The 27,288-nt window shown below is 38.9% G+C and overlaps 1 protein-coding gene across 1 annotated transcript in view; it reads left to right on the top strand.

The window, feature by feature from the left end:
* Positions 1–27,288, top strand: part of LOC122816707 (transformation/transcription domain associated protein) — a gene marked incomplete in the record, with an annotated part of 2,794,447 nt that overhangs the window by 2,116,832 nt on the left and 650,327 nt on the right. Inside the window, 1 exon segment of the mRNA XM_044089697.1 lies at positions 4,474–4,586. Within this exon segment, the coding sequence (XP_043945632.1) occupies positions 4,474–4,586 (113 nt within the window).

Here is a 27,288-nt window from a genome sequence, read left to right as displayed (position 1 = left end):
AGAGAGGTTATTTTTAAGAGCAGGCATGGGGTATACAAACCAATTTTGGACTTTGGATTCATTAGAAATAATAGTGTTAGGAATTTAAAGGAGGATTTTAACTTGTCTTTAGTGCTAACATATAATGGGATGGCCATCTCCATCATTGAGGTGTTAAATGACCACTGGGATATCTTGAAGTGTGATGCAGGTATAGGTTCTAAAGATGGAAAACACCCCAAGTACGTTTTTAGAAGAGATAAATGTATTAAGAACATTCTTGAGGGGGTGAGATCTACACACAAGACAAATAGAAGAAGAGTTCTTTTTGTCCACACATATTTGAAACTGGGGATTATGTGAAAATTAATGGACATAGGTTGCATATTGGGGGCCACTACAATTGTAATAGTAAAAGGGTGATTTATATGGCTAAATGTCAGAAATGTCCCATTTTCTATATAGGTAAAACTAGTAGGAAATTGAAAATTAGAATGGGAGAACATTTAGGTGACATTAAGCATGGTAGGGTAACCAGTGCACTATATAGGCACATAAGCGAACATATACCACACATTGTTTCAAATTTTTGGTCTTGCAACACCTCAGTGAGGATGAAAAAAGGGGGTATTTTGGATGTGCACTTGGATGTAATGGAATTAAAATGGCAATTGTTTATGGATGCATCTAGATTTCCAGGCATCAATGAAACCATTAGTATTTTTTAGCATTCTTAAACTTGATCAAATCTCAGGTTAGTTTATTTGAGAACTTAGGCTTTTAAAAAAAATTTTTTTTTGTTTGTTTTTGGTTTGTTAATTTATGTAAACACATTTTTAACATAAAACAATGTAATATTTTGTTTAAATCTTGTTTTTAAGAATTTTTTAAAACAATGTGGTGAACTATGTTAACATTGGAAGTTTGATATTGCTTTAAGGATTTTAATTGTTGCTTAATTGAATAATTTATGGGTGTATTTAACTTGGTTGGGTAAGGTTGTGATTTTTGTTCTGAGGAAGTCTCTATAGTGGAGAGGAAAGTGCTTGACTGTTTGTGAATAAAGTTGGTGTCCTTTGGAGTGCTCACGTTCTTCTGGTTATTCTGTGGTTTGCTGAGTTCTAGTTCTATAAGGTGAAAATTGACAACATCACATAAAGAAGTTGTGTACTTACCATAATGTTCCACGTGCGTTGTCCATTTTCACCTTTTCCTCACAACCCACCCACCAACCCCCTACCCAGGCTTCTGATGGAGAGATACCGGAATTATACATTCATTTTTTTTTTTTACTCAATATAACCTTGCAATGGCTTCAACTTTCTGATGAGTGTGTGTGCACGTGTGTATATATTTTTTTTCATTGCTGTGGTGGGGTCCTGCTTTCCTTTTTCTTATTTTGTGTGTGTGTGTGTGTGTGTGTGTGTGTGTGTGCGTATGTATATATATATATATATACACACACACACACACACACACACACACATATATATTTGCATATGTATACATGTATAGTTAGCAAACAAGATCTGAGGTAATGCCTGAGGTGCATTCTGTGTAAAGGGGAGTTGCACAAGAGCAAAGTTTGTGACCACGAGCTTTGGTAATGGCAGAGTCACATCCAACCCCATCAGTGAGGAAAAGGTGAAAATGGACAACACACATGGAACACTATAGTAAGTACATAACTTCTTTTTTATGGTGGCTATCATCTTTATTTGATTGTTCTTAGAGCTGCAGGTTAACTTATTCAGGCTTACAGAAAGATCAGTCCCGTAAGACCTCCTACTGAAAGTGGTTTCTGAATTGTCCTTTAACCAGTCTTTCATCTCCATGTTTTTTATTTGCAGCAGCCAAAACCAGAGCAGAGAGAACATTTCATGCTCTGGATATGATCCACCTGCAAAACTAGTGCATGAATTTAGGAGGACCATTTTGTGTTTACTGTAAGAAGGGAAAGAAAGGGCTCACACTTGCCAAACAAACCTTGTCTAGGTGGATCAGCTCTCTACATCATTAATTTTTAAAGGCCTATTCTGTAGTTTGTTTTAGGAGTGTCCATTGTAGACTTTTTCACTGTAGTCACTTGACCTTCTGTACATACTTTTCACTAAGCATTATTGCTTAATAGTTGGCTACTGGATTCAGACTTTTTCTTCTTTCTTCAGGGCATTGCCTTATGAACTGTAGTGTTTGGTCTCTCTCTATCTCCTTTCCCTTGGTGATTTACTGCGTGTGATTTAACTAAATCACCATTGAAAAGGGTGTCCATTATAAGATGCAACAGATTAAGTCTTACATTATCTTATGTTTATCTGTAAAAGAACCCTACTTGATGGGTCAGAGGTACCTCTCTGCAATATCTCTGTAACTAAATAGCTTTTATCTAGCTCTCATGTTGCTGTTCCCTGTAAGTCAAACAGGTGCATACTTTGTATATTACTTGTTAGCAGTGTAGGTGCCAAATCATTATTTTGTGATTTGCAGGATGTGTGCTTGCTATTGGTTGGCGGCAGTTTTGTACTTTCAGGAGACTAGAGTTATGTATCCACTCAACTGTCCCTGATTTTAACTCAAATTTTAGCTCTTTCCCTCTTAATCCCTCATAACACTAGTGCATTTTGGAGGAAATGTGCTGAATTATATTTAGTAAATAATGACAATGATTAAAAGTTATAGACTTCTGTTCCTTCAGGAAATGTATATTAATTCACATTCTCTTAATGTCTCAAGTTAATGAAACTCATATTTTAAAAGTGTCCCTGATTTTTTTTCTGGATTTGTCCCGGATTCTGTTGAAATTTGTCCCGGATTGGTTGGGAGCTATGCGTGTTATGTAACATCAGTGAGCATTGAAAATGTTTAACTATGAAATTACATAACTAGGTCAAGCATATTTTTATCATTCAGATTATGCAGACACTAATTAATAGAGTTGAAGGAGAGGGGAAGAAGGCAAGAGTTAAGTGGGATAATTTGAGAACTCTGCAGTTGAGGCTTAAATACATAACACAAGCAGAAGGTTATAAATCATATTGGATGCAGATGATGATGACTCGAAGGAACGTTCAGAAATGGAGAGTTGGATTTTGGTTGCAGATCCTAAAAGAGAATAACAACGACCGTAATGAATACTATATTCATAAGGTAGCAGAAAGTATCCCAAGTACTAAGCCAACACATGAGTGGAGAAAGATCATTTTGTCGGTACAGATGACTGCAAGTAGAGATATTGAAAATAGGCAAGAAGGGGTTGACATTCACTGGATAAAATTGGCAAAGGAACCAAGATATTGGGAGCAGATACCTAGTGAGGAGAGAGTAACATAGTGGGATGAGGCCAAGCAGAAATTTGGAGTGCAGGTTAGACACTGCTTTCTCTGACTGGGATTGATATCAAAGTATACCCGAAAGAGAAAGGAGTTGGGAATACTAAGTGAATGACCTGCTCTGGTTGACTTTTTAGTTTTTCTGGAACAGAAGCTTTTGTTTAAAAGGGGATAAGTAGTAAAGCAAATAAAATATTGTATGATGACTATAATCAGTCTGCAGAGGTTAGAAAACATCAGTAAGAGAGACTGGAAAGGCATTGTGTAGCCTAAGAATTGGAGGACGTCTGTATGGCTCCCAAGTATGCAACAAATTCTAGAAGGTTTAAGATTTTTGCCTGGAAGTATTTGCATAGGTAGTTTTACACCCAAAGCAGACTTCAGTTTCCATAGCTAGACAAGCAAATACTGGAGATGTAATTGTAAAGGGAGAGAGAACTGAAGACATGTTTTTTGTGAGAATAATGAGTTGACATAGTACCGTTTAGGGAATTTTTAAAATCTGTCAGAAATGTTGATGAATAAATGGCAGTAACTAAGGAAATTATTCTTTTGAGGTCAGACGCATGATTTGTCTTGCCTATGCATAGTAAGGCCTTACTTAGTTTAATGCTGTTGGCTGGCAACAAAGCAATCGAAATCTAAATTAGCTCTAATTGAAGTGCTGAGTAATGTAAAAGAGATAAAAGGGAAGGAGCAAATTGTATAACATCTGTGGCAGTGAGGTTTAAGGGAAGGCAGGAGTTGAGCAGTGTATGCAATGTTAGCATGAATGACAGTTGTTAAAAACAAAGAAATTATGTAATGTATAATGCATATAAATTATTTTTTATTATACATTCACCTGGGTCATACATGATAATTTAAAGTGTTAAAAAAAACACTTGACATCAATGCATGTACTGCCTTTGTCTTAAGTGGTAATTTAATAAAATGTATTAAAAAAAACCCATTTGACATCAATACAGGTGCTGATTGTGAGTACCCTAAGTTGTGGAGGGTCTTTGGTGTAATGTGACAGATATTATGTACGTTGGATGAGCCTACTCATAGGACTCATTAAGGACCGTATTTGGAAGGTGTTTCTGTTATTTCTAAAATAACTGTATCCTTTCCCTAGTGTGACTGCAGTAATGCAGTTAAGAATGTACATTTTTTCCTTTAGGCTCAAGAATCATATGAAAAGGCTATGGAAAAAGCAAAAAAAGAGCATGAAAGGACCAGTGCTTCTCCTGCCATCTTTCCTGAGTACCAGCTCTGGGAGGATCACTGGATTCGGTAAGTCTGGCATTTCAATGTTACGAGTTGCTAGAATACTGCTAGATGTGAAAATTCCACTGTGATTGAGAACAAGCATTTGATCTACTTGGTAATTTAGGCTGTTGAAATTTGAAGTTCTTGGCTTTCTCTCTCATGTTAAGGAAGAAGAGAGCACACACCTTTGGTTCTGGAGATCTAATCTTCTAGCTGTCTGTGTTGTCAGCCCACTGATAATATGTGCCTTAGTTTTTTTTCCCCTAAAAATTTCTTTTTTTTTTTCTTTAAGTACCCGAGGTGATCTGGGCTTGCATGCCTTTATATCTTCATTTGTTTTCCTTTCTGCCAGTTCTATCCTCCTTTTCCATAGTAAACCACAGCAAACCCCACCATTTTGTAGGTGTTTTTTTTTTGTCTTGGTTTCTTCCATTTGTCTGTGTGGATTTTCCCAGGTGCTCCAGCTTCCTCTCACATCCCAAAGACATGCCATGGATGAATTGGTAGTCCTCCAGACTGCCTCTGCATTTGTGTATGGGTGTTGGGGGTAGGCTACACATATTCGTGGCTTACACTTAGATGGTGTCCTGTCCAGAATCTTTCTTTATTGCACCCTTTAAGTGCTGGGGTAAGCTTCACTTCCCTCTATGACCCTAAAATGGATAAAGTGGGCATTGATGAACAAGTGAATATATTTTTTACATAATAAGTGCCCTTCTACTGGGACATAAGAAACTCATTTGGAGCATTTGTCTCTATGAGATGCTTTTGTCCTATAAGCATGCTTACATGGCATCCTTACAGGCATGACAAATAGCAGTTGATGATCCTCTTGCTTCTTCAGGTCTTCCCTTCACTATGGAGTCTTCATATTGAGTTTTGAAGTTCTGTTGGCAGTCAGTTTTTTTAGTGTATGTTCATATGGAAAAGTAAACTACTGTTTACCAGTGTTCCATTTACTAATATGTTGTTGATTTTAACAGTGTTAATTCAAAAGGTACAACTGCTATACCAGCTGTTCCTTTTGTCAATGCCAGAATTGCATATTAAGCGAAACAAAATTCTGCAGACAGTTCATTCCCATTACTATCTACTAGTCAATGGTTTTGACAGTTTAAACAAATCAGGTCAAGAAAAAGTCCAAAACATTTCTTTTCTTTGTCAGTTTCATCCACTGTCAGTTCCTCTATTTGATTTCGGCCATCAAGCTTTAAAGTGGCACCCATTTTTCAAGAAGTTTAGCTTGCTTTCCAGATCTCACCACCTGGACAATATTTGTAGGAGGTCTAGATCCTTCATTTCATCTGCTCAAAATAGAACTTTATGCAGTTCATTATTTAGCAATTTGGTAGGAGGTTCTTTGAGTTAAAGAAACTTTTTTTAGGTGTGTTCTTTCTTGCGCTTTCAGTCATAGGCATTCTAAGCAGAGCAGTTATTTGATCATTCCCACTGCTTGATCCCTGACCGTCTGTTTTAATCCAACATTTATCATCAGGATTTTAGTAAGACACCCATTATTTTACCATCACATAGCTTTGAAATATTTAATGGAGAAAGAAAGAATAAAAAATCCTATTCATCTTCTGGTGTAAAAAAGAGGTGAGATTGAATATTGTTGAGAGAGCAAGTCTTCCCAAATATCAGAAAGACTGTAAGTCTTTTGCTAGGAGCAGACCTTTTTCCTTTTTCATTTTCTAATTGTCAGTCTTCATTCCATGAAATGGATGATAAGTATGGACATTCTCTTGTTTCACATTTTACTTCGCCTTTCAAGGAAAAGACCATAGGCCTTCCTGCAGCCTTTATCTAGTTTGCAAGTGACCCCTCCCCAATTTCAGTTTTCTTCAGTCTAGTCACTGTTGGGAGAGTCATGTAATCATTTGAAGTCATTGTCATCCAATCTTTATTTTATTAGTTTTATTTGTCAATTATGTAAGTCTGCTGGACGCTGGTTCCATTTTCAGGGCAACCCGGGAGAACTGTCTGATTAAATGACTGTGTAAGTAAATGGAAGTTGAGGGAATCCAGCACTGGCATGCAAGAAGTAGCTCTTTAACCAGCTTATAGACTTACTTTTTTGCAGTGAGTTCTGCTTCTGTTTATTGGGAAATCCTGATTTCCTTCTTTTTCACTGAAGGTTGTATTAATCCATATAGTTATAGATTTTATGCTAATGGACACACCATAAAACCTTCTGTGAGCACTTATTTGCCATACTCTGTGGTCATCACCAAGCTAAGTGATCATCTTTGTCAATATCCATACTTTCTGGGACAATAACAAGCAAACCTGCTTAGTGTCAGTTTCCATCAGAAACTTTTTTCACATTCTGGATTCCACTAAAGAGAAGGAATGACTTTCACTCCTCATCAGGATCTTAGGGTGAAGCTGAAGGAAAACATCAGCTGAGATATCCTTTCCTTCCCCATTTTCATATACTTCCCCAGATTCTGGAGGGCTACCACAAGTTTCTGAGGTTCCCTTTCCTGAGATCCCATCCATTTAATGATTGTTTTAGGTTCTTAGGCTAATGAAGCAAGGTAGGTATCCATGGATATGATCCAGGAGTATTTCTTTTAGTCAGTTTTTCAGTTAGCTGAACATTTACTTGGAAAGACTGCTTTGTTAATTATATAAGTTCATGTTGTATGCTGCATGTTATCACTTTGGTCACAGTTGTGCTACCATGGAGTTTAGGGTTGTGAAGAAACAGACACCCTCACATAGACTCTTATTTTGTATGTAAGTTTCATAGCTGTTTGGAGTGTGTAGTAGATTTTGCTGTTAGGACTTTGTTTTACAGTTGGTAGGTGTGCTATTTTTGTTTAACTGTAAACCACAAGTACTTTTCAGTGTTTCTTTTGTTTTAGTTTTGATGAGTAGCTTTGCAGTATTGGGGGTATTTGATGGATGTCTGCTTCCATCTGTCTGTTTGCTAATATGTTTTTCCTAATTAGTGATAAAAATTTGATCCAAGACCATTCAGACGAGAAATCTGGAGTGTATAACCTTCGGGTGCTCCAGTCTCAAATGGTTACATTGTTACCTTTGATAAGGAATGCCTTAAAGTTTGCTTGGCAGTTGCCTTGCGAGGGGTTCTTGTTTTTGTTTGGAAGGCAGACAAGAGGTCAGCCACCATAAGACTACACTTTCTTTAAACACACAGTATTTGTTGAGGCAGAAGATCTCTAATCATTTTTATGGTCTGCTCTCTCAAAATGAGTCTTATAAGTTAGACCTTTGGGGGAAAAAAATCCATTATGTCCACTTTGAGATGGCCATGTCTACCTATTACTACATGTAACCAGTTATGCTTCTCATTGCCACACATAAGTGACCAAGTTAAGTGAGTCGGTCTTCATTGGTGGAATTGAGGACGGTCTTCTTTGGTGTCTTGTTCATTTGTTTCCACTGTGCTGTAGTGTTTCAACATGCTTCATCATATCTAGTAAGAGCATTTCAAAAAGAAAATGAACAAAAGCAAATGGTTTTATCAGTTCACAGATTGTTTTAGTCGTGTGATTGTGCTGTAAACAGGAAACATACAAGGCCAGAGATCACACTAAGAGATCCAGCCATATACATTTTGAAGTAAACAGACCTAAAGTTCTTGCCACCCTTTATGAGTACTTAACTCTTTCATTCCAATGGAGCTCAGAAAGTTTGCACAGTAACTTCCAATGGGTGGAGCCTAAGCCTTTAGACAGAATCAAATTAAGTTTTCACGTTTCAAACAAATGTTCATATCTCTGAAATAACAGGGGTTATGAACGAAGTATCAATAGGAACTCTTCAGCACATACTTTTTTATAGTGGTAGTATTCTTTAGATTGTAGGTCTTAAACTAAGTTTTATAAGTCACAGTAAACACAGTAACTATTATATTTGTAATATTTTATTTATTTTATTTTATTTATTTTACATTTGTTGACCGGGCTAGTCTGGCTGGATAACAAGTCCATTTTCAGCAGAGGCCCGAGGAGAAAAGCTCCACTATCTACTAGTACATTTCATAAGAAATAAATTTGCTCAAAAAAAATACATCATTAAAACACTGCAAGAGAGATATTCAACAGTAATGTAACAAGTTTTCTCAAAAATAAAATAAGAAAGGTACTATTCTTCAATTTCAACAAATTTACAGAGAAAGTATAATACTTATAGTTCTAATAGTGGTAGGATCAGAAACAGGAGTTGGAGTGGAGAGGAAAGGAGTAGAGGAGTAAGAGAGTAATAAATAAGATAAATTAGTCAGGTGTACTGCAGGAACAGAGCCAGTGGTTTTGGAAGTACAGTTTAATTTTCTGTTTGAAAAGAGGCAAAGATGTAGTCAGAGTTATGTCACAAGGAAGAAGATTCCAGTTTCTACCTACTGTATTAGTGAAAAGACAGTCACCGGCAAAGTTGTTTGACTTAATTGCTTTGGCCATTAGTTTGTGAGAAGAGCGTAGGGAGTTGAGATTGTTATAGGGGATTATCAGTTGAGAAAGTATTGGTGTGTGGTCAGGTTGATAAAGTATACTATGAGCAATAGAGAGTTGAGGGATAATCAAGTAGTTTTGGAATTCAAGCCAGCCTAGAAGTTTTAGGTTTAGACAATGGTGGGTTCTGAAGGGGTTACCAGTGGCAAAGCGGGCAATATTATTGTAGCAGGTTGTTAATTTAGCTAGATTGCTTTTTTTAAGATTGGTATAAATAGAGGAGGCATATAGAAGTGAAGATAAGAGATGGGATTGGGCTATTTTGGTTCTAGTTGCTGGGGTTAGAAAAGGTTTAATTCTATATAGGGATCCTATTTTTCTGTTAACTAATTTGATGGTGTAATTAATGTGTTGATCGAAGGAGAGATTGTTGTCGATAGTTATACCTAGCAGTTTTGTAGTAAAGTCAGGTGAGATGATAGTGTTAGTGTTGGAGGAGATGGAGAAATGTAAAGGGGTGGTACGAGAGGTGGGGGTGAAAAGGAGAAGTTTAGTTTTTTTGGCATTAAGTAGGAGGAACCGTTTTGAGAACCATGTTTCAACAGTATTAAATAACAATTTGCAATATCTCAGCAACCACTCCAGTTACACATGTACTGCTGGCAGACTTTTATTCATCTAGCTGACAGCTTTCATATGAGGCTAAGGAGTTATGTATATGTTACATAGTTGTTGAAATATTTAGAAGAATGTGAAAATTATAAGAAGATAAATTGTCATAAAAACAACTGTTAATATCTGTTTACTTGCACTAGACAGAGGTCAGATGTTAATGCAGTTGAGTTTGCCATTGTGTAAGTTTTAAGATGAAATCTTTTAGAACCTTGTGCATAGCATGGTTTTGGAATTATTGATGCAAATATGAACAAGCAATATTTGACGCGTAGAGACGTCAGTAGGACATAACTGCAGATTCACCTGGAGGAGTCACTCTGATGTTAATATTGTCCGCCTCCCAAATCCAACAGGACCATACAAGATAACCCTAGTATAATTTGTGTACCCATCCAATCATCAAGGCAAACATTTATGTGCCTTTAATTTATGGGCTTTTCTGTTAAAATTTTTAATCTAGTGTGGATATAAATATGTTCTTACCATGCATTAATGATATATGTACATTTTAAATGTATGTAAATTTTTATTTATAATGGTTAATCTGTTTCCAGGCATTTTTACAGTAATTATTTTTGATATGTATGTAATTGCTGTTTAATTTTTGTGATTTGTTTTGGTTATGTATGTTATGTTTATACTTGTGTGTTTTCTGCATTCAAGGAACAAAAATCAGTTTATTTTCCCACTTCAAGTATGCTGTCGTAGTGGCTGCTTTACATTGTTCTTCTAACATAACAGATTAAATTCATTTGACAGCATGCTTTATTTATTTTATTTATTAATCCTTTGTTAACTGGGTTAGTCCCACTAAGCTAGTGTAGCCTCTTTTTAAGGGAAACCCTGGGTAATACTAATACTATTGAACGTAAACTTGGACAAGACCATCATTCTACTCCTGATTATAACAACTCTGTCCAGTTTTCCAGTGCTGAGACATTCACTGGAAAGAAGTTTCAAAAGAGACAACATAGCCAGCCTTTTCCCAGATTCTGAAGCACCATGAAGTAATGACAGTAGACCTAGAAGTTGACTACCATGCTTCCTTTCAGAAAAGAAAGTCCAAGCTGTCAACTTGTTTGAGCTGTCAGTTGTTATGTATGCCAGATAATTTTGCTTTCACTGGCTGATTTGGTTATAGACAGGTTCTCCTTCAATTCAGAGAGTTTATATTAGATTGCATTCTGTAGTCTTACAAATGTTGAAGTATGGCTATACTTTCTTGCCATTCCTGATTTTGCCAATCCATATACATCAGTGTCTGAAGGACAATGATCCTGCCTTCATCAGGAAGTCCTTACTTTTCTTTCATGTGTGTATAGTACAGAATGTTTTACAAACACAGACACACACAGACTTTCCTTCTGTTAGGACCCTGAAGGAGCTTAAGTCATTGTCATACTAAGAAGTTCAAGATCTTCACCATTGTTTGCATAATGCATACATTCACATTCAGTCTGATTCTTCCAACAAGCAAAAAAAACTTTAGCTTCTTGAGACTAACATTTCAGTATGTGGTATTGCAGTGCACATACTGAGTCACCAGTCTTTGCTGTGGATTTTAGACTCTGTAACTGTTGCCATGTCAAAGAGAGGAATAACTTATTCTCTTGCATGGACAACAGCTTTGAAAAGTTAGACCAGTTTTACAACCTAGGAATCCCGAAGATTGAGCTAAGGTTGTGTTTTTCTGCTGTTGAGATAGTATCGTTCCTAGTCCTCGTCATCATCTTATTGCAGAAATTGATTTACCTTTAACAAGAATGGATCCAGCCATATTTGCATAGTGATGTTGACAGTGTTAAATCAGAGAGGTTCTTAGACTCTTGTATCTCATAGCTGCATCTGTTGGAACATTTGCTCTGATCAGGGTCTTCATGCAGGTCCTCTAATGAAATCCCGATAGTCACTGTTATAAACACTCAAGTGCAGTGGATCTTGGGATCGTCCTCTGCATCCCATTCAGGAGGAAGCTGAGGTGGTGGCATATCTATCCAGTTTGTCTTATCTAGCTTGTATCACTAGTCAGACCAGTAAAAGAGTTCTCTTCATGGTCCTTCTGTGTGAACGTGAAGTCTGGTTTCTGCATTAAACTGACTTTTCACACAAGTGCTGTAGCTTTGGAAATTTCTTAAAATAATTTCTCTGTTATTTTTTTTTTCCATTGCTAAGAAGAAATGATCTGATGTTGTCAGTCTTCACGTAATCCATGACTGTGGGCTCGGTTCAGAGCTTCGGAACCAACTCTGTTGTTATTCCAGCTCGCCTCTTCCAAAAACTCTCGAGCTAAGCTTTACCCATAATGCTCCTCACAAAATAATCTCAGATCTCGTTTGCCGCTTCACAGTGTGAGCGACAGTAATAACCTTGTTAAATTGCAAGTTTGACCTTTTTCTTTTCTAAAATTTACTTATCTCTTATTTCTTTTACCCGCTCCTATATTATATAGTTTATCTTGTGTGTGTGTGTGTGTGTGTGTGTGTGTGTGTGTGTGTGTGTGTGTGTGTGTGTGTGTGTGAGAGAGATCTTTCTCTCCTGTCTACCGTTTAGGTAATTTCTCTCGCACCATCTTTGGTACTTTTCCCATTACCCTTTCTAGCATTTTATTCTCCTTCCTCGTTGCATGTGTGCGTGAGTGTGGTCGTCTTTAGTCATGGTGGACAAGCCTGTTAAAGGCACTTCTGGCTTTAAAAGGTGCCAAAAATGTGACAGGAAGCTCCCTAATTCGGACGGACACACTCTGTGTGTCTGTTGTTTAGGAATTACAACAGTAAATTACAACAGCCATAGATCTGTAATTGACCTCAGAAGTAAACTTATTCTGAAGGGTCTTTTTAAATCAGACTTTGAAGAGACCTTATTTGGTCCCAAAACAGAGGCACGTTTACCTACTTCCTCAAGTAAGACAAAGAAAAGAAGTAATTCGGTTCTGACACATTCTTTGGAACCTCCATGTAAAATGACCAAGGCTCCCACAGTTCCTAGAGCTTCTTCAGAACTGGAGGGGGGTCAAGTGACTCAATCCTTGGTACTATCAGTACCTGTTTCTAAAGCGACTTCATCGGCGCCAATGCCTTTAGTGCCTGTTTCTGCAACTATTACTTTGAAACAGATATCAGTTATGGTATCATCTTCTCCTTCTTCAGAACCAAAGGAGTTTTCATTTTAAAGTTTGCCACACAGTACATATTCACCTTTAGTGGATCGTCCACCCAGTCCCTTTTTGGAGAAATGTCCACCCAGATCTCCCTCAGTCTCTGGTCTGATCTACCAAGAGTTTAACCGAATCTGATATCATGAGACTGGTGGATCAGATCCTTGCAACGAGGGGATTGCCTTCTTTCACTGTTCCTAGCACTGTTGGCTCTGGAACCCTGCCTTCCTCCATTCCAGCCTTTATTTCTCCTTCAACTCCAGCAGAGCTTTAGGAGCCCTAGGTACCGACCTTCCCAGCTTTGACTGTTTCGGTGCCAGTCAGTTCTACATCTCCAGCACAGATAGCTACCTTGAGTTCTTCAGGTTTGCTGGATCTGGAAACCTCCTGGGGTCTGGGCTTTATTGCTGGGTCAGAGGGTCAGGATTCGACTTCGATCCTTTCAGAGCCCTCCATGCCCCTTGGCGCTTCGGCATATGTAAGCTCAACTCTGGCTTCGGAGGCGGCCTCCTTGGTGCGGGGTTTGACCACGGTTCTGAAAGAGTCTGTTTTGGTTCCGCGCTCCCACCCCTCTACAGGGAGGCTTGCCTTCCAGGCTATGGAGAGGGCCTTGTCTATTGTGGACAAACAGTCTGTGGCTCTCCTGTTGGATCAAATGTCTTGCCACCCCCCGACTGGAGCTTCCACCAGTCTCTTCCCTGGGATAGAGGGTACAAAAGGCTCAAGATCAAACCATAGTGGGTTATGACTTCTTTGATTCTCGGGAGCAGCCCACTGAAGAGGTACCTTTGAAGAGCAAGTGTAAGAGGAAGCAGTTGGACTCCCCGAAAGAGTCCTACACAGAAGATACCGATTTTAATGAGGGGAAGGGTTCCCCTAAGTCACCCCATGAAGATGTTTCCTTCGGGGACATCCTGGAGATCCTTAAACAGAGGGGTGGCTGGACGTCCCTCCAGCCTTCCTCAGAGGAGTCTGTATACCTAGAGGCTTTTTATGCCCAGTCCTCTACCTCTCGGATCTCTCCTCCCACTGACGACCTCAAGTTGATTGCTCAGCATGCCTGGAAGATACCTGACTCTGTTGAGCCAATTCCAAAGAGACCAGACCTTATCCTTTCAGCTCCTCAAGATCACCAACACTGGGCCAAGGGAATTCCTGTGGACACCATGGTGGTAGCAGCAGCCACTAAGAAGGAACCTGCTGACGAAAATCCCACTATTCATCCTCCTAACAAAGAGTCTAGGACTATGAATAGGTTTAGAAAGCGCATATATCCCTCATCAACCTTTGCTCTCAGGTTTTTGGATTACATGGCACATTTTACCAGACTTCAAAGAGATCTGATTAAAGAACTGTCAGACACTCTGGCAGGAGCAGTAGCTGAAGGAGTTCAAGACAAAGTGGCTTCTCAGCTTGCCACCCTAGAATCCATTTTGAACTTGTCCATGAGGTTAATTGGACATGCTGCCGAAGGAACAAGGACAGCGGGTTCAGGAGTAGCCATCAGGAGACACGCCTGGATGAACTTATGTGATTTTGAAGAGCCATTCAAGTCTTCTGTCGTCAATGCTCCATTTGATGGAACATCCCTGTTTGGACCCAAAGTTAAGGACACTCTAGTGAAATGTGAGAAAGATGGGAAGACCCTTTCTGCCATTGGCATTCACTTTTACACTCCTCAACGTCCTTATTCCAGGAACCAAAGGAGTGGTAGGCTACGGTTCAAAAAATCCCAAGGGTCTTTCCAAGATTCGCATGGCAATGACTTTCCCCGGGGCAGAGGGGGAATAACAATGGAAGATGCCTCGCCAGAGGCAGAAGTGGCCTGCAGAATCAGGGTTCCAGGGATTCCTTCCCTGGTAATTCCTATCAGCTCTCCTGAAAGCAGGCCCAATTGCCTTCCTTTGGAGGCAGTCAGGGGTGATTATCTCTGCACCAATCTGCTTGGCTAAGGATAACAATGGACAGTTGGGTGCAGAGAATTATAACTAAAGGTTACAGAAATCCCCTTTTTAAGAGACCCAGAAAGACCAAGAAAGATCCTAGACAATTCCACCCAGTCACAGGGATGCAGCTGTCTTAGAAATTCGAAAACTATTCAACAAATGAGTCATCCAAACAGTCCCATCAGACCAGACCAGAGAGGATCCGGGATTTATTCAAGATTCTTTGTAGTGCCAAAAAAAAAACAGGGACTGGAGACCAATTTTGAATTTTAGTAATTTGAACAAATCAGTTCAGCAAACCAAAGTCCGGATGGTCTCTGTTCAGTCTGTACTTCTGTTCCTGGAAAAAGACGAATGGATTTGCTCAATAGATCTTCGGAATGCTTATCACCTTATAAAAATGGCTAAGCAGTCCAGAAAGTTTCTGTGCTTCTGGCTGGGAGCCAGGCATTATCAGTTCAGTGCACTGCCCTTTAGTTTTACCATGGCACCCAGGGTGTTCACCAAATGTATGGCAGTAGTAGCAGCTCACCTCAGACTGCTAGTATTCTGAATGTTTCCATATCTAGACAACTGGCTCCTTACCGGTCCCACCAGGCGTCAACTCGTAAAGGCACAAGATTATACTCACCAGGCGTCAACTCGTAAAGGCACAAGATTATACTCTTCTCCTTTGTTTGGACTTAGGAATCACTGTAAATTATGAAAAGTCCTGTTTAGAACCATCTCAACAGTTGGAATTCATTGGAGCTATGCTCGATACAGTCTGTGGAATTGCATCTCTTCCCTTAGAAAAACTACAGAGGATAAGATCACAAGTCAGCCAGATCATTCGCAGCAAGAAAGTCTCCGTGCGCCCCTTCTACATACTCTAGGATCAATGGAAGCCTCTCCCACTCTAGTCCATCTGGCGAGATACCACATGCAAATCCTTCAGTGGTTCCTAGCATCTCAATGATCCTTTCTGAATCAGACAGTGTCCCATCTGATTATGATCACCAGTCGTCGCAAATAAGACCTGAGTTGGTGGCTTCACTCCAATGAAATCCTGTCGGGCCACCCCTTTGTACTTCCTCATCCCCAAGCCATAGTCACCACGGACACGTCCAGGATAGGGTGGGGGGACATTATCTGGGAAAGACGGTCCAAAGCACTTGATCCCAGCTGGAGGCCAGTTTGCATATCAATGTTCTAGAGATGAGGGCAGTGCTCTTAGTGTTGCAGGCATTTCAAGAAACTCTCCCCGTGGGATCATTTGAGAGTCCGACAATGTGTCAGTAGTGGTACATCAACAAGCAAGGGTAACCAGATCTTACCCTCTTTGTCGAGAATCGCTCAGAGTCTGGCATTAGACAATATTATCCAACTGCTTTCTAGTAGCAATGCACGTTCCAGGGAGCTCCAACGTGATCACGGACAATTTGAGCAGAACTGTCCTCATGCCTCACAAGTGGTATCTTGAATCTAGCGATGGCAGAAAAGATATTCAGCCACTGGGGCCAACCTTGCTGCGACCTGTTCACCTCCCCTCTGAACAAGTGCAGCAGTTACTTTGCCCTAATTCCACTCCACCCCACCCCACCCCCCGGGGGAGTGATGAGATGCTCCTCTTCACGATTGGCCATTGGATCTATTGTACACCTTTACTCCATTTCCTCTAATATACCACTTTCTAAGGAAAACCAACAGGTCAGAGAACAGAATAATCCTCATCGCCCCATTCTGGGCTTGAGAGGTCTGGTTTCCCTTCCTGTGGCCTCATCTGCTTTGGAAACCCTGGATACTAGACCCAACTCCAGACCTGTTGTCCCACCCACAAGGGCTGGTTCATCGGAATCTCCAGCATCTGAAGCTCACTGCATCGCTTCTCCAGTTCCTATGATTGCCAGTCATTTCACCACCCCCACCCCCCGGTCCAGTGTATCATTTTAGCCCGCCACAAATGTATGACAAGAAAATTGTACCTCAGCAAGTGGCTAAAGTTTTCTAAGTGGTCATCAGACCGTAGTCTTGACCCATATTTTGCACCTATTGATAGAGTTCTGGAGATTTTGAGTTTACTCTATGAAATAGGAGCATCAGCCTCTACTATTCAAGTATGTCTTGCTACGATCTCTAATTTTCATATTGGTTTAAATGGTTCATCACTTATGTCCCATAAACTTTGCAGAGCCTTTTTGAAAGGAACCTTGATGCTCAGACCTCCATGGGACTTGAATCTTGTACTTTGTCATAGAAAACTTTATTGATAGCTATCACTTCTGCTAGAAAAATATCTGAACTCCAAGCCTTCTCCTGCAAATTTACTTATGTAATCTTTCATAAGGACAGGGTCTCTCTACGAACAAATCTCTCCTTCCTACCAAAGATTGTCTCAAAGTCAAATATCAGTTAGACTATTCAACTCCCAGTCTTTTTTACTAACTACTGCAATAAAGGGGAGTGCTGTCTGCACTTATTAGATGTGCACAGACAGCTATGTTTCTGTCTTCACAGAACAAGGGAATTCAGAAAACCCAATTAGCTATTTATTTCCTTTTCTTCAGTGAAATTGGGAAGCCCAGTCTCTAAAGTTACTCTGGCTAAATGATTTAGAGACTGTATTTCCTTTGTCTGTAACAAAAAGGGAGTACACCTTCCAGAACCTGTAAAAGGCCATTCAACCAGAATAATAGCAGCTTCTATGGTTTTTCATGCCAGAGCTTCTTTAGATGATATTTGTGCAGCAGCAACATGGGCATTTCCTCATCCGTTTATTGCGCATTAATGCATTACAAGATAGACCTGATCTCTAGGGGACGTACTTCATTTGGTTTGATGGTGCTCGGGAATATTCTTCCCTGAGACCTCCCAAGATTCAGGTAGCTAGGGACTCTGTCCCACAGTCAAGGATTACGTGAAGATTGACAACATCAGGTAAAGAAGTTATGTCTTACTATAACATTCCATCTGTGTTGTCAATCTTCACTAATTCGTGACACACCCCCAACCTCATCCTGCTGTAGATCACATCTTCCCAAAGATTAGCTTTTTGATAGAGACACAGATATGGCCTCTGGTCTATTTCTTGTATGTCACTATTGTTTGCAAACTCATTCTGGGGTTATTTGGTGAGAAGCATTATGGGTAGAGCTTAACTCGAGAGTTTTTGGAAGGTGCGAGCTGGAATAATGGCCGAGTTGGCTCCAAGGCTCGGAACCGAGCCCACCGTCAAGGATTCGTGAAGATCGAAAACACAGATGGAATGTTATGGTAAGACACAACTTTTTTTTTTTTTTTTTTTTAGTAACGATGCATTAGCAAATAAGAGGGTACCCAATCTTTCTTTCTTTTTAAAAGCTTTGATAGAGCCCATCAGCAGAACTGTTGCACCCAGCAGCTTAATCCCCACTAAGATTTCAGAACATTGTGGCAAACTTGCTGAGCTAAGTTGCAGACGTCTGGAGCAGAGATTCTTGGTTCCATTGTAGAGGAAGTCTTTCAGAGTTAGGAGACACTGCTTGTTTGCTATCCAGAAAACATGAATCTCCTTGCCTGGTCTTTTTATGGAGAGGGACAGTCATATTTGCTTTCTTTCCTCCTCTCTTCTCATTCAGAGGTGGATTTCTGTCCTCTTCATAAACATTGCATCTCATCAGTAAGGTCCCGTAAACACTACTGGTATAAGCTTTCAAAATAGATGTGCAGTTCAGCCAGGATGCTAGAATTCACTGTACTACCTTGCTAGTCCATCAGGGTTAAGTGAAACCATTCACTAAACAATGGAATTGAATTCCTCTGAGTAAGGGGCACCTTAGTTATTAGCTGATTTAATGCCTTGTTCTTTCTCCCTGAACTATGTGACTAGCACCCTTGTGCCTGCAAGACATTATTTGCCCTTTAGTTCATCGCTATCCAACTTTCATCTGTCACATTTTCAAATTGTTGCAGTTGTAATTGTACTCCTTAAGCTGCTGTACATTCAAGGTAAAAAAGGAAACTATGCCTGTATAATGCTTTGAATATTTTGCAGGTAGTATTCAGCATAAATTTCAAAAACAAAGTACTTGTTTCATGTAGACAAACAGTGCAGGCTTTCTGTACCAGTCCTAAGTAAATTACAACAGTTTCTCATAAATTTGGGCATAGGCATACATCATCATCAAGAAACTGTGAACATAGATACCGTTTGGTACTGTAGGTTCAAACACTGGCCATAATTTATGTATGAAAAAGACATCTTCCTTCTACAATCTGTACAAGTCTCCTGTATTTTTATTTTTTCATTGTACGTTTGTCTGTTAATAAGGCTAACATTTCTTCATATTTAAATTTACAAGTAGTACTTATCGTTACGTACCCTTCACAGTCATTGTTACGTACCCTTCACAGTCATTGTATTTATGTTAGTATTAAAATAAAAAAGGCAGCTATGAAAATTCTCATTAGCAAGTTTGCTTAAATTTGGGAGTAGGCATGTATCAGCATCAAGAAACAATAACATAGTTGCATTTAATTAACCGCATAATCAAAGCTAGGCTATTTTTAATTTACTGAAGGCAGATACCCATTACATAAACAGTTAAACATAGTCTGCACAAGTCTCTCTCTCATTTCTGTTTGTTCCATAACACTTTGGTGTATATATGGTTTACAGTCTGCCATGCATAGATTATCGAACTGTATTCATTTTTGCACTAAGTTTCCGCATATGTACATTAGTAACTAAAATGGACACAGTGGGTACTTGAAAATGTTCTTATGCACCCAAAAGACCCAGAGAAATCTGTCCCTCTTTTAAAGGAAAACTCCATCCTAGAACTAAAAGAAATCTGTTTTTCTTCACTCCGTCTTTCTTTCCTGACCTGTTTCAACACCTCAAAATTGCTCAAGTGCTTTATTTGTAATTTTAGCCTGTTTCCACAACATGGCTACCAATGGGGCTTGATGCATCAACATGATCTTGTTCTCCCTCAACCCTTTCTCTTTCCCATAATGCTTTGTATGACTCATGCCAGACATAAGGAAATAACTTTGAATTCCCATGCCATTGGCATATAATGGGATTTGTGAGAGTCACTGTGAATTTATTTATTTTTTTATCTTCTATAAAAGGACTGCTTCTTTTCTGTCTCTAATCATCCTCATTTATGTTTTGCTCAGACCTTGTGGTACACTATAGGTTCATAGGTAGGTACTAGGCTATCAGCCCAAGGGCCTAAGTAAGCCTAGCCAACAAGGTTCCCTGGCTTACACCACCCAAGAAAGTTATTTTCCTGTGCCACTGTCGAGCAGAGCCACAGAAGTGATCACCGGGGTGTATTTCCAATTTCCCATCCACTCATCAAATTTTTCTTGAAGAGTGCTTATGAGGAACTTTGCTTGTCATAGATGGGTAGCTTGTTCCAGAGTATGGGAAGTCTCTGGGACAGGAATTTTATACTTAGACGTTATCCAGCTACAGCCAGAAAAGTAACTCAATTGCAGGCCTTTGTTTAGTGTTTTTTTTGTAGTCTAAGAGGAATTGATTTTACAAGGGTCTCAGTGCAGTGACAGTTTTAACACCTCTGCAGTAGTGCGGGGAGGGGACTCTCTATTCGTGTTGAACTGTACAAAAGAAAACAGTAAACAAAGGCCTTCAGTTTAGTCATTTTTCTGTCTGTAGCCGGATAACTTGTAAGTATTGTATAAAACAATGTCTGAGCCAAACATAAATGAGGGTGATTAGAGACAGAAAAGAAGCAGTCCTTTTACAGAAGATAAAGAAAATAAATAATTGATTAATGAACCATAAATAACTTGTCAGCACCAGTAAAACAAAAAGTGTATTTTGTGGCATTTACCACAAATTGATAATGTTCCATCAATCCTGAATATCAAGGACAACGGTAACATGCCTGTAGAAACACGTTCAACTGTCAAATATCTAGGTGTCTCGATTGACCAGACTCCTTACTTTTCTGAACCAGAAAATGTTTCCCTACCCTTTCCAAAATGGCCAGAATACATGTCAGCAAAGGTGTTTTTTGCCCAACATGAGCCTCCTGCAAGAACTTTTGTACACTTATGATAGACGATTTCAAACACAAAATGCAGGTTCACTGCAAACCTCCCCAAGCGCACCATTGCTTTGCTCTCAACAAAATTGAATGGTTGCCAGTAAAACCAAAGACCTGGTCACTTATTACTTATTCTCTTCAAGCTCCACCATTTTTAAACTTACTCTCCTCTTGCTGCAAGGCTTACTACAGAAACCTCATTCTACAGCTTAAGAAATCCAAGCACCAAGATATAATGTTCCAGCCATGAATTTCCAGGCCTAGCCTCTAATATATAGGGAATCTTTATCTCCTCATCTAAAAGACCTCTCCTCTGGCTCCAAAATTGAGCCCTAATTAAACAAGTACCTCCAAAAACAAGCCCAACACTACTGCTTTCAGGCAGACTGCAAAGCCTAACCACTGCAATAATTTTGGCACTGTTCTTACCACCCTCTACTCTGCTAGTCTGTCTAGCCTATTTGGTCATCTGTACCTAATGCGCATATATGTTCTATTGCCTGTATAATTTACGTTGCAGTTTATAGATAATTGTGTGTGTACAATTATAATCTTGTTCTCTCTATGCAAAATATTAATATTTATACTTTGTGGGGGGTTGCCTCTGTACCAGCTGCACTATTTAGTTGCTAGATAATGCTCCTGTTGTCTTTTCTACATTTAGATGTTACACATTATCCTTTGTGAGTTTTTACAGATTTGTATTTCACCCTGTAATTACCTCAATTCACCTGGACTGTGCCTGAAATTGATCAGTGTACTACCCAGGCAAACAAAATTAATAAATATATTACACCAGGTAAATTTTCTTATCACCTTCCAAAACAGTTTATAACCTTATACTCAACTTTTGTCTTGTCAACTTCTTTTCCATTTGTATGCTGTTCTGTCTGCGTCAGCTGTTTTGCAGATGTTTGGTTTCCTCAGTAGCTTCTGTCTTGCCATGTAGACACTCTGTTTCATCAGTTAGCTGCTTCATGTTTGTGTGTGTGTGTGTGTGTATATATATATATATATATATATATATATATATGGGTCTACTGTACTTCATCGAACAAAGAACAGTAGACTCACACTTATGCAAAAGTGCACTTTCGCAAAGAACGGTTCAACGAACAATTAAGGAACACCAAAACAATGCCCCCCCACACCCCCTACTTAAACATACCAACTCCGAGATTGCACTACAATGGGAAAACAGGTAAATTCCCTTTTCCCCACTGTAGTGTGCTTCAGCGCCTCAGTGTTCCTTAACGGTTCGTTGAACCATTCTTCATGGAAGTGCACTTTTGGTTAAGTGCACTTCTGCGTAAGTATGGGTCTACTTCTCTTTTTCGGAGAAGTGTTTCTTCGATAAAGAGAAGTAGACTCGTATATATGGGTCTATTTTGATTCACCAAAAACTCATTTCACTGAATTTCAATTCACCCTCAAAAAAATCGCTGAAAGCTTAAATCACTGAAAAGTCATTTCACTGAATGTAAGTACTGTTGGGCAAATAAAACATATATGTCCTTTTCCCCACTGTAGTGCGATCCTGGAGTTAGTATATATAGTTAGGGGAGGTGTAGGGATCACAACCCACAACATTGGAGGGTGTGGGGGGCGTAGCCCCTCACTTACTTAGCTTTTATATTTATGAATCTCATTTCACTGAAAGCTAACAATATAAAACCAAAAGTAGGTGGGGGATTAAAAATAATCAAAGCTGTAAAGTATTCCTTCAAATCGTGTAATCCTAAAACACCTTGTCATACTTAATTCTTGCCCTTCCAAGTTAATTATGGTCCACAACTTCTCTGGTTGATAAAAAAAAAAAAAACTTGACCTGTATAAAAAAATAAAGGCATGGAAACATTTTGTGACAATTTCAAGTCTTTTCGAGATATAAAATAAGTGAGGATAAAACAAAGGCTGAAAAGACTTCACTGTTGTAAAATGTTCCACAACACTGAAGTGTCCTTTTCTGAATTTATTGAGTAGAAGTTAATACTGCGGTGGTGGTGCTGCGGTAGCGTTGTCGCTTCACAGCAAGACGTTGTCCCGTTCAATTCTCAGCTAAAGCGTCTGCTGTGTGTAGACATGCGTGAAGGGGCGTACCTTTCGTTGAAGGTTGTGCGTCAGGGCTGGCAACTCGGCACGTAAAATCTTCTGCCAATCATTATCTGATCAGAGTTCCGCTGTGGCGACCCCTAACCGGAAAAGCCGAAAGACGCAACATTGAGTAGAAGTTAATATCATTCCAAGTAAATCTAACTTTTCATGACTACCAGTTATATCCTTGCATTTGCATGTCCCTTATTTTCTTTACTAATGGTTCTAAATGTAAGCAAATAAAAAGGACACGCATGCTTAGTTCCTAAATTTATACAAAGCTAGTCAGAGAGGAACCCTCCCACCTTAATTTTGGCTGTGATCCTTCAAGTATTTGCGTAGTTAACCGTATTATTCTACCAGGTAATGATATGCTAACCAAATGCTATCCTTGTCCTACTCATAAAATCTCAGCTGACTCCATCAGATGATTTCTCTGCATCAAGATCGACCAACAACGTAGACATTTTCTTACACTGCACTTCTTTCTAAATCATTTTATTAATGCTGTCATGTTTTTGGCACCTTCCAAAAACACATTGATACATATCTCTCAATTTTAATAATACGTTTGCCATTCTGTTAGTGTACACACAAAAAACTTTATTATCTTGGTTTAAAATTAAAGTGAGTCTGTATGAAGCTGGGTCTGAATGGGTTTACCCTGTTTGGGTAATAAAGTTACCATAGCTTTCTTCCACGATGCTGGTACCCTCACACCACCTATTTTTGAATATTGCTAAAAAATCACCCAGATCTTTATCAATTCCTCCACTCCAGACTTCCAAACTTCCACAGGAATGCCATCTGTTCCTGGAGATATCCCTGTTTGTTGATTACACAGTACTATTTTTATCTAATCATTTCATGTTTTGACTATTAATTGCTGAGCCTCATTTTCCTCTAACATTTTCATAATTAGGTCTTCCACAAATATTTTCATTTGTGCCTTTTTATGGTTTCCACATTTCTCTGCTTTGTACAAATTTTACAAAATATCTGTGATACCTGTATATGGTCTTTCTTCTTGCCACAAGCTCCCTAAATTTGGCAGCAACCCTTTCTACTTTCAGTTGCCTAAGTCATTGTGCTAAAAGCTTTTGTGCTGTGGAGTTATCTGAAAGTGGTTGCTTAACAACAGCTTTTCTAAACTCATGAATATTATCCATATACTCCCTTATTTTCCCTTCAGCTTTCTGCAGTTGCTTCTCTTGTTGTTCTGTCAGATTCCCCTTATTGTGCAGTACTTTTAACATTGTCAGCCCCTCTAAATGATCCATATTACTTCTTTGTGGTATCTTTCTAGTTCTACCCTATTTTAAATTCCATTTTATCCCACTCACTGGCTATGCATCATGAAAACATTGTCTTCTTTAATATAGATCAAGTAATTTCCACTAGCCTTAATTGTCCTCCTCTTAAACAAATAAGTTGGAAAGAGACAGTGTCTCATTTCCACATCATTTCCCTGCATCTTTTAGCTTACTTTATTTTAAATTCCATTTTATCCCACTCACTGGCTATGCATCATGAAAACATTGTCTTCTTTAATATAGATCAAGTAATTTCCACTAGCCTTAATTGTCCTCCTCTTAAACAAATAAGTTGGAAAGAGACAGTGTCTCATTTCCACATCATTTCCCTGCATCTTTTAGCTTACTTTTTATCGGTGCTTGATCTTAAACAGTAACAGGATGTATGTTGATACTTTCAGTTAAATATACATGCTCCTGCGATATCTAAATTCTGTCCAGTCTAGTCCAGTTATTGTGCAGTACTTTTACCTTGGGGAATAATGTGTAAATTCTGTCTGATTTCCTACTACTGAATTCACATCTTCCATTCTAAATGGTCTTGTATATTTCTTCAGAAATATACCATCTTGTATTTATATTTTGCTTTCTAGGTCCCCCATCGTATGTCCTCACTACTGCAAATCAAGTTTTAAAGTTCTGTAACAGCAATTTTTGATGGAATATAAATACATGCCAGCATAATCCTCCTGTCCTGCAAATAGCCCTTTACTGCTACAAATCTACCATTGTCTTTTCCCCTCTTCTATCAGTTACAGCTCCTCTAGAATTCAGTATTATTGCTCTCCTTTTCCTTTGTCCCTAATACTCAGCTAAATAACCATCCTGAAATCCTTTCTGTCAAATTCACATGCTTATTTCTATCGAAGTGTCGCTGCTGCTATTTGTATCCTACACTTCTTAATATAATTCAGTACTGTGCTGTTTATTAATAAGGCTACAAAAAGAAATGTTTGTGGTATCCCTTGAACCACCCTCTATAACCACTGCTTTGCTCCAAATAACCAGATCATGTATAAATAATGAATGTCTTTAATGCTTTTCATTATACTAAACTAGGATTACTTGTTTGTGTGTTTAAGTAAAGGGTATTCCATTTTTAGTTCAACTGTGGACTACCTGTTATTTTACTATTTTATTATTTTGTAGTACATATTTTAAAGTTTTTATTAGTGAACTAGGTGCATAAAGGGCGGCCACGGTGGTGCATCGGTTAGCGTTGCCGCCTCACAGCAAGAGGTTCTCCAGTTCGATCCTTGGCTGGGGTGCCTTCTGTGCGGAGTCTGCATGTCCTTCCTGTGGTCGCGTGGGTTTCATCACAAAGACATGCTGTAAGTGGATTGGACACACTAAAATTGGCCCCAAGTGTGAGTGGGTGCGTGTGTGTGCTTTCTGTGGAAGGTTGAGTGCCAGGCTGGCAACTCGACACCGTAAAAACTCCACTGCCAATCATGAGCGGACAGGTGATCCGCTGTGGCGACCCCTAACCTGGAAAAGCCAAAAGAAGACTACGTGAACTTGGTGCATAACATAGTTCAAGGCGTGAACTTCACACCCTCTGCACTAATAAATTTCTGCTTGGTTCATCAGTAAGGCTACTTGCTTTCCATGATAATATGGACAGAGTAGTCATTATGCTAGCTGTTGCTCCCACCTGTTGTACATGACAGCTGTTTTGAATGTACATTTCAAACTTGGAGCTGACATGGACACATTGATGTCTGGTAGGCTGCTCTCTTATGTAGTTGCTTCTCATTTCCATTTGGACTTTTGTTACTTTTTTTTGCCCAAGATTTTTTGCTTCAATTGAAAACACACAAATAACTAAATACATTTTCAGACCCTCGATCCCCTTTTAAGCTAGTATAAACACACAAAACTATGTACATTTCCAAAAATGTTTGCCCCAAATCAATAGCTGTACCCACAGACATTACCTAATGTAAAATTGTGGTTAACATGTGCTTTAGCAAGGGTAGAGTCTTACAGAAATTGCTATTTTTTTTTATGCAACTTCTCTCAGATGTGAAAAACAATTTTCTTTCAGTAAGCCTAAACTTTTGGCTGTAAAATATTGCATTTGGTCACCTTTTAGTAAACTAAATTGGTCATTATGTCAAATGCATTAAAGTACTAAGGCTACTAGGAAAGCAGCTGGTTGTGTAACAAATTCACTTCCCACAGTTTTAGAGTGAAACCCACAGAATCCACAAGTAATAACACTCCAAATAAGGAATCACCATTCAGAAAAATAGTTTTCTTTTATTTCTGTTTAATCAAAAAACTTCTTCGGAATAACAACTCTTAGTACAGCATGGTTTAAAACATGCACCCAAGTCCTATGTTCTAAAACTAACTATATTCAAACTCTTCATAGTTCTGCTGCCTTTAATTTTAAAATTCACATAAGATTAATAGTACCTGTGAAGCCAGCAAACAAGTTGGCCAGTAATCTAAACTGCCATCACACGTAGATTTCTAACTGCATGTTTACATCTCCTTGTAAAGTTGCACACTCCATTTGATCTAAGACAAAAAAGGAATGATATGTTTCAGTGGAGCAGTGTGGAATTCCAGTATCACAGCAAAAGTGTTATAAGTTGTTACAGCTGGATTTTCCCCAGCCTGAAGCAATTCCTCCTGTGCTACCAGCTGTATAGGATGTTTTCTCGACTGCCTTCAGTAAACTTGACACGTTAGCCTCCTGCCCTAAAAAATCTGACCAATTGTACAAGGTTCCCAGATCCACAATTTTTTATTTTGTAATTCCAAATTAGATGCTGTAGTTGTAACTTTAGCAAAACCTCCTGCTGTCAAACATTCTAAATGCTAATTCTATTCCTCCTGATGAAAATGGGAAAATCTGTCCAGATTTTGGATGAAAGTATATTCCTCTGCTACTGTTAGCTTTTGGAATTCTGAATTGTCAGGCTCATAAATCTAAATTTCTGTTGTCTTTGAAAATGAGAAAGTTAACTGTCATTTCACCTTCAAAGTTTCAGGCATCACTAAATTTCTTAATAGTCTCTACTTGTGTTTGTCCTTAAAGTGCTCTTATGACTCTGCTGATGCTGTATGCAGGGCA

This window comes from Protopterus annectens, chromosome 12.part0 (genome assembly GCF_019279795.1).
Source record: "Protopterus annectens isolate FY-2018-M chromosome 12.part0, PAN1.0, whole genome shotgun sequence".
Lineage (NCBI taxonomy): Eukaryota > Metazoa > Chordata > Ceratodontiformes > Protopteridae > Protopterus > Protopterus annectens.
The sequence above is the reverse complement of the archived record's forward strand: the minus strand, read 5'-3'. Positions and strand labels throughout refer to the sequence as shown.